The following is an 11,857-nucleotide window of genomic DNA, read 5'->3' as shown; positions in this document are numbered from 1 at the left end:
AGCACACAAGACTCCGCAGGTTCCAAAGCTTCGGGGCTCCGCGACGGCAGCGGGGCCTGTACAGGGCCAGCGCTGAGGCCTGGCCTGGCCGACCCAGCGCTCGGCTGCCACTTCCCGGAGCCGCGAGCGCTGCCCGCCCGGGGCTGCCGCCTCAGCCATGGCCCTGGCCCCAGCTCCGGGCACTCGCTCGCCGCGGCACTCGCCGGCCCCACGCAGGGCTCGGGCCACCCCGGCAGGACCCCAGGCCGGGGTGGCACCGCCTGCCTTGCTCCCGCTGCCGCAGCCGGGAAGGGGCCCCGCACCGGGGCGGCTCCAGCCCGGGGCCGCCGCCCAAACAGCGGCTCCGACGCCCACGCGGCTCCTGATGCTCCCGCTCGCGGCGACTCCGGTGCTGGCTCCGGTTCGGCGCTCCGCCCGGCCCCGTTCTCCTCCGCAGGCCCCGCTGGCGCCGCCGGGGGCCCCGAGCAGAGCGCGCCTCGCACCCGCTGCTGCCCGTGAGCCGCTTGAGTGGGACAAGCAGAGAGAGCCCCGCGGCCCAGGGCRAGTGTCACTTGCAAGGGACACAGGTAGAGCCTGCGCCGCTGCCACCTGCTCTGGGACATCACTCAGCTCCAAGGAGCAGCAGCGCTTGAGCTGCCAGGGAAGAACACCCAAGAGTACGAGTGCGTCATGTGTTGTGCCCAAAAGACAGTGGTGGGGTTGCACAGGGACAGGACACCTCGGTCATGCATGGTCCCAACGCTCTAATAGGGGACAGAGACTCACAGCCACAGTGCTTGTGGCTCCCTGCGACCTGGCCACCAGGAACTACAGGACAAGGGCCACCGGGTCCTTGTAGGGGGATCTAGGGTGCAGAATGTGCTGCAGCAAGGGGACTGCTGTCCCCTTGGGGAAACCTCAATACCCAAGTGACGCGGTGGAGCGGCCACCCCAACTGCATCATTTTCCTCTGCACGGCAAAGAAAACCACCCCAGCTCACCCTGCTCCTCAGCAAGGATACCCTGGGTTTCCTTCTTGTTTGCTGCTCTCAGACAAGGGACACCATCGCCCCCAGCCCCGGGCTATGCTGCGGGCAGCAGCTCCTGGTTGCTCTCATGGAGGACATGGAGCCAGCCCAGGGCACGGGGACACGGGGCGGAACAGCCCAGAACCAACGGGCTGAGCTCCCATGTGGGGCCCACAGCAACAGCGCCCAGCCTGACCCAAGGCTGCAGCCTCACTCCCTGACACTGGTGCAGGGAGTGCACGGGGCGCTCTGCGCAGCTGCCCTCCTCCCCAGCGATGTGTCTGCCTCCCTGACACAGTGTCATGGAGGTGACAAAGCCTGGAGGAAAGGAGCAGGGCAGAGATGCCCATCGCCTGCCCTGCCCGGCTCCAGCAACGCAGTCTGGGGCAATGAGGGAGCTCACGCGTGAGCAGATGCAGGATGAGGCTGTGCACTCGTGTTCATCACTCAAAGCGGGAGACAACCATTTTCTTCAGATGTGTATAAAAATGTCAGCACAGTTTTCCTTGTCTTTTCCTCTTTTTTCTATTTTTTGAAATTTACAAAAAAAAATTTACAAAACAAAAGCATGCACTGCACTACACTTTGGTTCCATCAGGCACATGACGTGCCCTGTAACTTCTAAGCTCCTTGTTTCACCCTCCCACCTCTCACCTGGGACGCACCCCCGCTTTCTTGCAGGATATTAATATTCTTCACAGGGCAGTCCTGGCTACTCCCAGCCCTGGCTCCCTCAGGCAGCTCCACCTGGACTTTCAGGGGATGCTCCTCTGCAGTGCCGCTGGCAGCCCCTCCCTCTTCTGCAGCCTCCCACACTTCCTGGACAAGAAGCAAATTCCCAAAGTGGCAGCAGCAGCAGCAGGACGGCAGCGAACACGCTCCCCAAGGAAGGGCCGGGCTGTGACAAAGAGGCTGCAACAACTTCCTCCTCCTTCTCCAAGAGCAGCCACCTCATGTGGGTGCCCTTCTTGAGCTGCTCACCTTCGTTGTCACAGACCAAGGAGTTGTCTAGCATCAGCCTCCCATCACCGTCAACCAAGACCCTGCAGCCACATCTCCAGTGCTGACCGAGAGATCGCTGTATGCAAGGTCCCACTGCACTCTCAGGAGCAACTATGGAGGTAACTTGAAAGTACCACCGATGCTCCGCTTCTACCTGGAGGAAAGAGAACACACAGACACGGGAAATTTTATCAACACCTTTTAGATAAAACTCATTTCCTTTTATTTTTTCTTTTTAAGGTAAGTTCAGATACAGCTGATCGCATTTTTTGGAGCAGCTTTTTGTCTTGTGCACTTATTAACACAAATCATAGAATCACAGAATGCTTAAGCCTGGACAGGACCTCCAGAGGTCATGTAGTTCAACTCCCTTGCAAACGCAGGGTTACCTAGAGCATGTGGCACAGGGCTGAAAATGCTCCCAATGTTTCCAGGACACTTGCAATATTTATTGCCCAGCTCTTCACCCTTCCTGACCACCTCTGGCAGCTGTAACAAATCCTTCAGATACAGCAAGGAGATGTGTTTAAGGAGCTGCTTTCTGGCAGGCATTGAGAAAGTCCATTTTCAAAAGAGCTTAAAAACAGGACAATTCTTCATCTCCACGTTCTCTGTTGGACAGTTTGTGGCTTATTCTAATTCCATTAACATTTGTCTTTTAACGGCAATATCAGATCCCAGAGCCTATATAATTCACGGAGCATCTGGGACCATGCGGGCAGCAAGGTTACTTTTCAGCTACCCACATCCTTTGCCACGTACCTTGTGGAGAATGTCCACCTTGAGGGTGAATCCGTCAACTCCACGCATGCTGCTCAAACCTGTCTAACTTTGTCTAAGACAAAGCACATCTATCTTTGTCTACAGCTAAGCCTGTCTAAATCTGACTAAATTTAAGCCTGTCTAAGTCTAAGCCTGTCTAATGCTAAGCAGTCCTAGTATGTCTAAGGCTAAGCCGGTCTAAATCTGTCTAAGGCTACGCGTCTAGGTGTGTCTGTCTATATTTAGGTCTAATTAAGCCTGTCTAATTCTGTCCAGGCTAAGGCTAAGTCTCAGTCTGTCTAAGGCTAAGTCTAACTAAGGTTCTCTAAGTCTGTGTAAGGCAAACCACGTCTAAGTCTGTCTAACACTAAGCCTCTCTAAGTCTGTCTAAATCTAAGTATAACTAAGCCTGTCTAAGTCTATCCAAGCCGGTCTATATCTAAATCTAAGGGTGTCTAAGTCTGTCCAAGGCTATGACTAGCTCTGTCTAGGTCTATCTAAACCTAAGTCTAACTAAACCTGTGTCTAAGACTAAGCATATCTAAGCCTGCGTAAGGCTAAGATAGTCTAAGTTTGTCTAAATGTAACTCTAAATGGGACTATCTAAGTCTGTCTAAGGCTAAGGCTACCTAAAGCTAAGCCTGTTTTAGTCAATCTAAGGCTAAGTCTGTCTCAGGCTAAGCCTGTGTAAGTCTGTTGAAACCTAAGCCTAACTAAACCTGTGTAAGTCTGTCTAAGGCTAAGGCTACCTAAAGCTAAGCCTGTTTTAGTCAATCTAAGGCTAAGTCTGTCTCAGGCTAAGCCTGTGTAAGTCTGTTGAAACCTAAGCCTAACTAAACCTGTGTAAGTCTGTCTAAGGCTAAGCACATCTAAGTCTGTCTAAGTTTGTCAAGTCTAACTACACCTGTTACACAGACCTAAGTCTGTGTAAGGCTAAATCTGCCTAAGTTGTCTCAGGCTAAGCTGAAGTCTGCTAAATTTAACTCTAACTATGCCTACTTCTGTGTAGGCTAAGCCTGTTTAAATCTGTCTATATTTTTGTCTAACTAAGCCTATGTCTGTTTAAGCCTAAGCCTACGTCTGTCAAAGTCTGTCTGAGGCGAAGCCTGTCTAAGTTTGTGTAAGGCCAACACTGTCTAAGTCTAGGTCTGTCTAAATCTAAGTAAACTAAGCTTGTCTAAATCTGCCTATGACAAATCTAAACCTGTCTAAGGCTAAGAAGATCTAAGTCTGTCTCTGTCTAAATTTAAGTCTGTCTAAGTCTTTCTAAGGCTAAAGTCTGTCTAAGTCCCGTAAAGCAATATCACTGTCACAACACGCATATTGACATCATATTTAATAGTGCATCAACACTGAATGATTAGCTCATTAACAGTCCCTCCCTAGTAAATGAGTCCAACAGTTGTACAAACACTGAACAAAGGCGGCCCCCAAAGCGCCTTTCGGTGCAGAGTCTGTCAGACACAAAGGTTGGGCCTGGTGCACGAGGGCTTCCCAGCCATTGCGGAGCCCACAAACAGACCTCCACCTCCGGTGAGGGTCCACGCGCCCAATCACCCCCCTCCCACCACCTGGCCCAGCCACCCTCCCACCCCCGATGCTGAGGCCTCCATCCCACCCTCAACTTTGGGCACTGAAGAGCAGAGGACTCGTCTCTACTCCCAGGCTGCACAAACGCAGCACTTGGCCTCTCTTCTTGAACCCCCAAACTCAGCACTTGGAGTCTGCTTTGGAGCACCAAAAYGCAAGACATGCTCTCCATTCCTGAGCTCTGCAACCAGCCACTGGCACCTCTTTGGGAGCACCAGAAAAACTTTTAGCCTCCCTTTTGGAGCTCACAAATGCAGGACTCAACCTCTGGTTCTGAACCTCCATCTCTGCCCCAGGAACACATCTGCAGGTCTCCAAAAGGCAGCACTTGGCCACCACTTCTGAGTCCCCAGAGCAGCTGCCCAAGGAACAGGATGGGGAAGGGCCAGAAACACAAGGCTTAAAAGTGGAGGGGAGATCCTATATTTTGGAGGCTGAAAGAAGAGGATGGGGGTAGTTATGTATGAGATGGAAGARCTTAGTTTCCAACCCCAAAACACAGGGCTGAATCACCCTTTTCTGAGCCACCAAAGCAGCCCCCTGAACCCATGGGGGAGCCTCAGAAAAACAACATTTGGGCAGGGAGACAAAGACTCCCTCCAGACTGTCCCTTCACCCCTGTTTTCACAGCCCAGAGATGCCCCAACCCTGTTCCCTGCCCCACCCGGGGCACTGCCGGGGCACCGCGCCTCCCACAGCCTAGCGCTACCATTGGCTGTGACCCAGAAGATGCTCCGCCCCCTTCCTCCATAACCACACACCTTAGCATTGATCACACACCCCTCTCCACAACACCCAATGGTCACTGGTCTCATTAACAGTTCATTAGCATATCATTAGCATATCCACACTCCTAGGATGCATCCAGCATCACATGACACATCTGTCAGCCGCTTTAGCACTATTGTCCCCCCTTTCAACCCCCCCCCCACAAGCAGACACCACTGCTGTCCAGTCACCTCAACAGTGGCAGCTTCTGTTCTTCCTGGCACTGCCCCACACTGCCTTGGTCTCTCTGACACTGAGTCTCATCCCTCTTCCCTTCCCTGTCACAATGGGATCCAGCTGAGGATGGGTGGAGAGTAAGGGCAGGGTGGAGCCAGGGACTTTGGGAGATACTATGCGGCCCCAGGGGGGCTACATGGTGGCCCATAGTAATCTGTGTAGCCCAGAGGCCCCAGGGGGCTACACAGATACTGTAAGGCCCCCTGACCCCATACACACGGACACCCTGGGAGGCTACATAGAAGAGACCCATAGGGACTCTATCTCATGCGAACGGAGGCCCTGGGGGGAGGCTGCAAAAAGGCCAATAGGGTCCCCTGACCCCATGTGCACAGAGACCCCTGGAAGCTGCATGAAGGCTTGTACAGTCCCTGCAGCACCATGTGCATGCTGGACCTGGAGGGTCACACAGAAGCCCATATGGTCGTGGGGGGCCAGTGAGGACAGAGGTCCCAGGAGGCTGCACAAAGGCCCATAGCACCCCCACAGGCCTGTGAGGAAGGAAGCCCCTGTGGGAACACAAGAAGGCCAATAGGGCCCCCCGGCCTCATGTGGTGCATGGAGGCCCCAGGTGTCCAAACAGAGGCCCAGAGGGCTCCTGCTGGCCATTGTGCAAGGAAGCCCTACATGGCCCAACAAAAGCCAGTACCGCCTCCCGAGGGCCTGCATGAATGCCCTAGACCCCAGGGCCTGCATGAATGCCCACAGGAGGCTCTGGGGGCCTGTATGAAGGCTGGTTGTGCCACCTATCCCATGCACATGGAGACACCAGGGGCCTGGATGAAGGTCCATATGGCCCCCCAGGGCCTCAAGCACATGGAGACCAGAGCAGGGGCACATGAAGGCCCATAGGCCCCCTTGGGCCCTTGCACATGGCGGCCCAGGGTGGGAAGCACAAAAGTCCATAGGGTTCCCCCGGCCTCTAGGCATGGAGGCCTCGAGGTGGGGGGGGAAGTGGGGGCACATGAAGGCTTGCAGGATCCTGCCATGCCCATGCAAAGGGAGGCCCCGGATAGCCACATGAAGACTCGTAGGGCCCCCATGACCTCTAGGCACAATGGCCTCAATGGACTGCACAAGATCCTGTAGAGCCCCCCTGGTCCTGTACGCATGGAGACCCTGGGTGGAGGGGCGGGCACACAAAAGTCCGTAGGAGCCTCCTACAGCCTGTGTGAAAGGAGGCCCCAGAGAGTCACATGAAGGCCTGTACAGCCCCAAGGGCTAGTACGGATAGAGGTTCCCAGGGGACCACACAAAGACCAGTCGGGGCCCACTGGGCCATTTGCATGGAGGACCCCAAGGGGTCACATAAAGGCCCATAAGGCCTCGCACAGCCCAAGAGCAAGGAAGCCTCGGGGGTCCATACAAAGGCCCATATGACTACCGCCGGCCATGCACACAGGGGCCTTTGGGGGGGCACACGAAATCTCCTAAGGCCCTTTCAATCACATGCGCACAGGAGCCCCAGAAGGGCCACATGAAGATCCATCCGATCCCCCTGGCTGAGTGTGGTCGGAGGCATAAGGGGGCAACACAAAGGCCCACAGGGCCCTCTCAGTCCATGTGCACAGAGACCCCGGGGGAACCAAATGAAGGCTCGTTGGGTCCCCCCAGCCCTGTATGCACGGAGGTCCCAGGGGGTTACACGAATGTCCATAGGGGGCACCCAGCCCCGTGCACACAGAGGCCACAGGGGAGTGTATAATCAGCCAGAGGGCCCCGCTGGCCTTATGCATACAGAGGTCCCAGGGGGCTGCATGAAGGTCTGGAGGGCCTCCTGGCTCTGTGCATGTGGAGGTCCTGGCGGGCTGCACAAAGGCCCGTAGGGCTCACAAAGGCCCTGGGCCCATGCACATGGAGGCTCTCAGAGGCCACATGGAGACTTGTAGGACCCCTGGGGGCTTGTGCACACTGAGGTCCTGGGAGGCCGCACTTTAAGGACTTTCCAGCCTCATGCGCATGGAGGCAACAGTGGGCCGCAAGAAGGCGGTAAAGTCCAACCAGTCCAAAGCGCACATAGGCCCTGGGAGGCCACATGAAAGCCCATAGGAGCCTCCAGGCCCCGTGTGCATGGAGACAAGGGGGGGCCACACTAATACCCGTAGAGACCCTTCAGCACCCTATACAAGGAGGCCCCAGTGGTCCCCACAAAGGCTCATAGGGCTCCCCCCATCTCATGTGCAAAGAGGCCCCCGAAGGCTGCACAGAGGCTCATAGGACCCTGCGGGGGCCTTGTGCACTGAGGCTCTGAGAGGCCTTGTGAAAGCCCATATGGCCCCACCGATGTATCTTCACAGAGGCCCCAGGTGGCTGCACAAAGGCCCATCAGGCTCCCCTTTCAGGTGTGCATGGAGGCCCTGGTGGGCCGCTCAAAGGCGCATAGGAGCCTCTTCACTTCCATCTCACCAAGGCTCTGTGGGGCCGCATGAAGGTCCGTATGGCTCCCCAGGAGCCGTAGGGCTCCACCCTCCCTATGTGTGTACGGAGGCTCCAGAAGGCCACATGAATATCTGTAGGGGGCACCCAACCCCATGCACATGGAGGCCCCCGGGGGAGCATAGAATCGCTCATAGGGCCTCCTCGGCCTTGTGCGCACAGAGGTCCCATTCCCACATGAATGTTCGTAGGACCTCGCAATATCATATGCACGGAAGTCCTACGGGTCTGCATGAAGGCTTGTAGGGCTCCCCTCGGACATGGCGGCCATGAGGGGCTGCATGAAAGCCCATAGGGATCCCCATGTGCTGTGTTCACGGAGGCCCTGGGGTGCCATAGGCCCCCATAGGGCTCCCATAAGGACCCCCCCACCCAGTGTGCATGGAGGCCCTGGMGTGTCATATGAAGGCCAGTATGGCCCACAGGGTCCATTCTCAAGGAGAGACCTCAGGGACCTTCTGGAAGGCCTATAAGGCCTCATCAAGCCCACGCGCACAGAGAGCCTGGGGAGGCGCACCAAGACCCGTAGAGTTCACCCGATCCTGTGCAAATGGAGGCCCTGAGGGGATGCATGAATCTCTATCAGGCACCTTTGGGCCACTGTGGATGGAGGCCCTGGGGAAATGCACGAAATCCTGTAGTGAATCCCCATCCCCCTGCACAAGGAGGCCACGGGAGGCTGCACCAAGTCCCATAGTGTCTCGTCATCCCCATGTGCACAGAGGCCTCTGGGAGGATGCCACATGAAAGCCTATAGAGCACCCCTGACCTCATAAGCACAGAAGACCTGGGGAACTGCAAGAAGGCTTATAAGGACCTCCTACCCCAGTACCCACAAAGGCCCCAGGGGGCTGATCAAAAGCCCATAAATCCCTTCTGGCCCCATATGCATGGAGACATTGGGGAGCCGCATGAAGGCCCATGGGACCACCCAGACCCCATGTGAACGAACGGTCCACATGAAGGCCCGTATGGCCACCCGGCCTCATGAACATGAAGGAGACCAGGTAGACCGCCAGAAGGCCTCTATGGCCTCCCGGCCTCCCATCTCTTTGTGCATGGAGGCCTTGAAGGTCTGCATGAAGGCCCGTATGGTCCCTTTGGCCCCATGTGTACAGAGGCCCCTTGGGGCTGCACAAAGCCTTGTAGGGGCCCCTGACCTAGTGCTCACAGAGGCCCATAGGGCTGCACAAAAGTCCATAGGACACCCTGGTGTTGTGCATGTGGACGCTGCTGGATGCTACGCAAAGGCTGGTAGGGCACCCTCAGCCTTGTGTGCATGAAGGCCACAGGAGGACACATGAAGGCACCTATAGCCCCCTGTCTCTTTGTGCATGGAGGCTGCTGGATGCTGCACAAAGGCCCCTATGGCTCCCCGGAGGCCTGAGGGGTCTGCACGAAGGCTTGTAGGACAACCCCAGCTCCACGTGCATGGAGGCCCAGGGGTCACACAAAGGCCCCTATGGCCTCCCATTCCCTGTGTGCACGGAGGCCCCGGGGGGCTGCACAAAGTCCCATAGGGTCCCCCCAACCCCACTGTGCATGGAGGCTCTGGGGGCTCAAAATGAGCACCTGGGAGACAGCAAATTTTCTGTGATGCTGAAGATGCTTAAGAAAATTAAGTTGCCTTTGCCCTTAATGAGATCCTAGAAAGACAGTGCTCCACATTACCTATTAACTATCACTTAACATGATACAGATGGTTAACTGCTCAATATTAATGCTACAGCAATTAGGCATCTCTTCTTCATCAAATTGCCAGTGTCATATGGTTGTTTTGCTGTTCTGCTCACTTRTGTTTCTTTCTCCACTTGCTACCTCTGCTCAGGCACTTATTCAAGGCAATTACTGCCAATACACAGTGACGCTGGCGTGTGCAGTGACCTAGCACAATGTGCAACAACAGGGCATAGCATCTTCCAAGCTTTTACACTGGTCCTAATTAAACACAAGTAAACAGTCATAATTAAAAATGAGTAGGCACAGTAATCTATAACAGCAGATTCAATTTCAGTCCTCTCAAGCGTGGCCGGAGGTGTTTTTCCATGCTGGTTTGCCTGGACGTGGGTACATGGATGTTCCCAGAGGCTGCAAACAAGGACTTAAGAGTTACTTTGTTTGCTGTTCTCTGTCATACGAGCTACGATACGTTTTTACCTTATCAGAAGTCTGCACTGCTTTATGTCCAAGGGAAACAGGACAAATGGTTAGGGCTCAGCATTGCGCGAAATGCGCTTCCCTGGCTAGATAATTAGCACTTTCCAATCTCGAATTGCAGAAAATAAGACAAAGAGTCTTTTTATTGCCTTATCACTGGTTTTATTTAAATGCTGAATAAAATAAAGAGGTATTACTACTGTCACAGAACAAAACCAGCTTTGTTTAACCACCATGTACAGATGAAAATAAAGGACAGTAGGGCCTAGTTTACCAAGCCTTTTTTTTTTTTTTTTTCCTATTCCTTCTCCAAAACCTGCTTGCAGTTTGATCTACAAACTGTTTTAACTGTCTTGGAGAACCTAAATTTAGAGTAATATTAAGTACTATATTAGGTTCTGTCTGCCATTCAGCCACCAGCATACAAGGTAGAAACGGAAGAAAAAAAATATGGCTGTTTCTCTGTTTCTTGATTTTCTTATGGATGTTTCCTTTGGTGTGCCATAAAAGAAAAGAATTTTAAAGATAGATATACAAAAGCTATTGTGCTTAACTCAGCGGCATATGTACACATTAAAACTGGAACGGTATAAAGATTAAAAAGGTATTCTAGTAGAAAATGCAATATATAATGTTTAATATAAAAGGGTTTCTGACATATAAAATTGGACCTAATATATAGAACAGAGTGTTTCAATGCCCCTGAAGCAATGCATTATTCGGAGAAATGGTCACACCGGCAAACGCCTGCGGTGTAGATCAAGTTTGCACCAGGTCTTGGAACAAAGCCCTTTACATCGGTCTCGCTGCTAGTGTCTAAACATAGTATCCCAACCCCAACCCCAAATCCCAAATATCCATACAGCTGAGTGTCTCCTCATACCAGCAAAAGGGTAGCTAGGGCAGGCTAAAGCTCACTGCCTGCAGTACTCGCTGGTTATGTTTGGAAGAGGGTAGGCAAACAGGGAGAAATCCAGAATGTATTTGGGCAGCAGTTCTTTTATGAGCCGGCGCTGCGTATTGCACAGATAGTAGTGCAGTGTCTCTGCCGTCACAGGCTTGTACCACGACTGTCTTTCCGGGAAGCGGATGAAGGAGGGCGACCGCACTTGCTCCAGCACGTAGTTGGCATCTGCGTTGAGCCTCTCGTAGGAGCCGATGAAATCGTAGCGCACAGCGCAGGGCTGGCACAAGTTGTAGATGGGCATCCAGTGCTCGTTCATTCGCTCAGTCTCCTCGTCCAGCAGGTAGTGCAGGAACTCGGAGAAGGTCACGTCGTCGCCCACCGACGGCACGCCATTCTTCCGGTACCGCTTCACTATCTCCACGCCATACTTGAGCTGATACTCCTTGATTTCTCCGAATTTATTCCGGTAGGCTGACAGCAGGCGCTCCATGGGGTTTCGTACAAAGAGGAACTTGTAGTAGTTCTTCAGCCGGTAGCGTATCTCGTCGGGCTTCATGTCACCTAGGAAGACCAGGTCGCTCTTGTGGTCCATCTTGAGCTTGACGTCGACGCTCTCCAGGGCGCCGCCAAGCACCTTGAGGATGCGCTTCCAGTTGGAGCAGGCCACCTTGGGCACGTAGCAGTAGAGGAAGCGGTACTTGTCGCTGACCAGCAGGTGCTTGAGGACCGTCCGGCGCTGGCTGGGTGTCAGGTCCCACACGCTGCGGGGCATGGCCCGCTGCCCGCATACAGCGCTGATGGTGCGGTTGCGGGTGTCCTGCAGCACCTGCTGCTCCAGGTCGTCATGGCCGGCCGCAACATGCCGTCGCGGTGTCTCGCCGCCTGCCGCCGCCGGCTGCAGCGGCCTCACCTCAGCCAGGATGCCCCTCTCGATCATGAGCAGCAGCCCGCTGGAGGCCAGGATCACGGCGAACATGAGCATGGAGGGCAG

The 11,857-nt window shown here is 54.5% G+C and overlaps 1 protein-coding gene across 1 annotated transcript; it reads right to left on the bottom strand.

The window, feature by feature from the left end:
• Positions 1 to 10,487: 10,487 nt before the first annotated feature.
• CHST14 (carbohydrate sulfotransferase 14) lies at positions 10,488 to 11,857 on the bottom strand. The gene has a single exon (XM_026044851.1). It carries the CDS (start codon positions 11,846 to 11,848, stop codon positions 10,874 to 10,876), a length of 975 nt encoding a protein of 324 aa, XP_025900636.1. The 5' UTR covers positions 11,849 to 11,857; the 3' UTR covers positions 10,488 to 10,873.

This window comes from Nothoprocta perdicaria, unplaced genomic scaffold (assembly GCF_003342845.1).
Source record: "Nothoprocta perdicaria isolate Ctin4 unplaced genomic scaffold, notPer1 scaffold_389, whole genome shotgun sequence".
Classification (NCBI taxonomy): domain Eukaryota; kingdom Metazoa; phylum Chordata; class Aves; order Tinamiformes; family Tinamidae; genus Nothoprocta; species Nothoprocta perdicaria.
This window is presented reverse-complemented; position numbering and strand designations above follow the sequence as displayed.

Excerpts from the sequence above, each read along its gene's own strand:
- CHST14 (XM_026044851.1), bottom strand. The coding sequence starts at position 11,848 with ATGCTCATGTTCGCCGTGATCCTGGCCTCCAGCGGGCTGCTGCTCATG.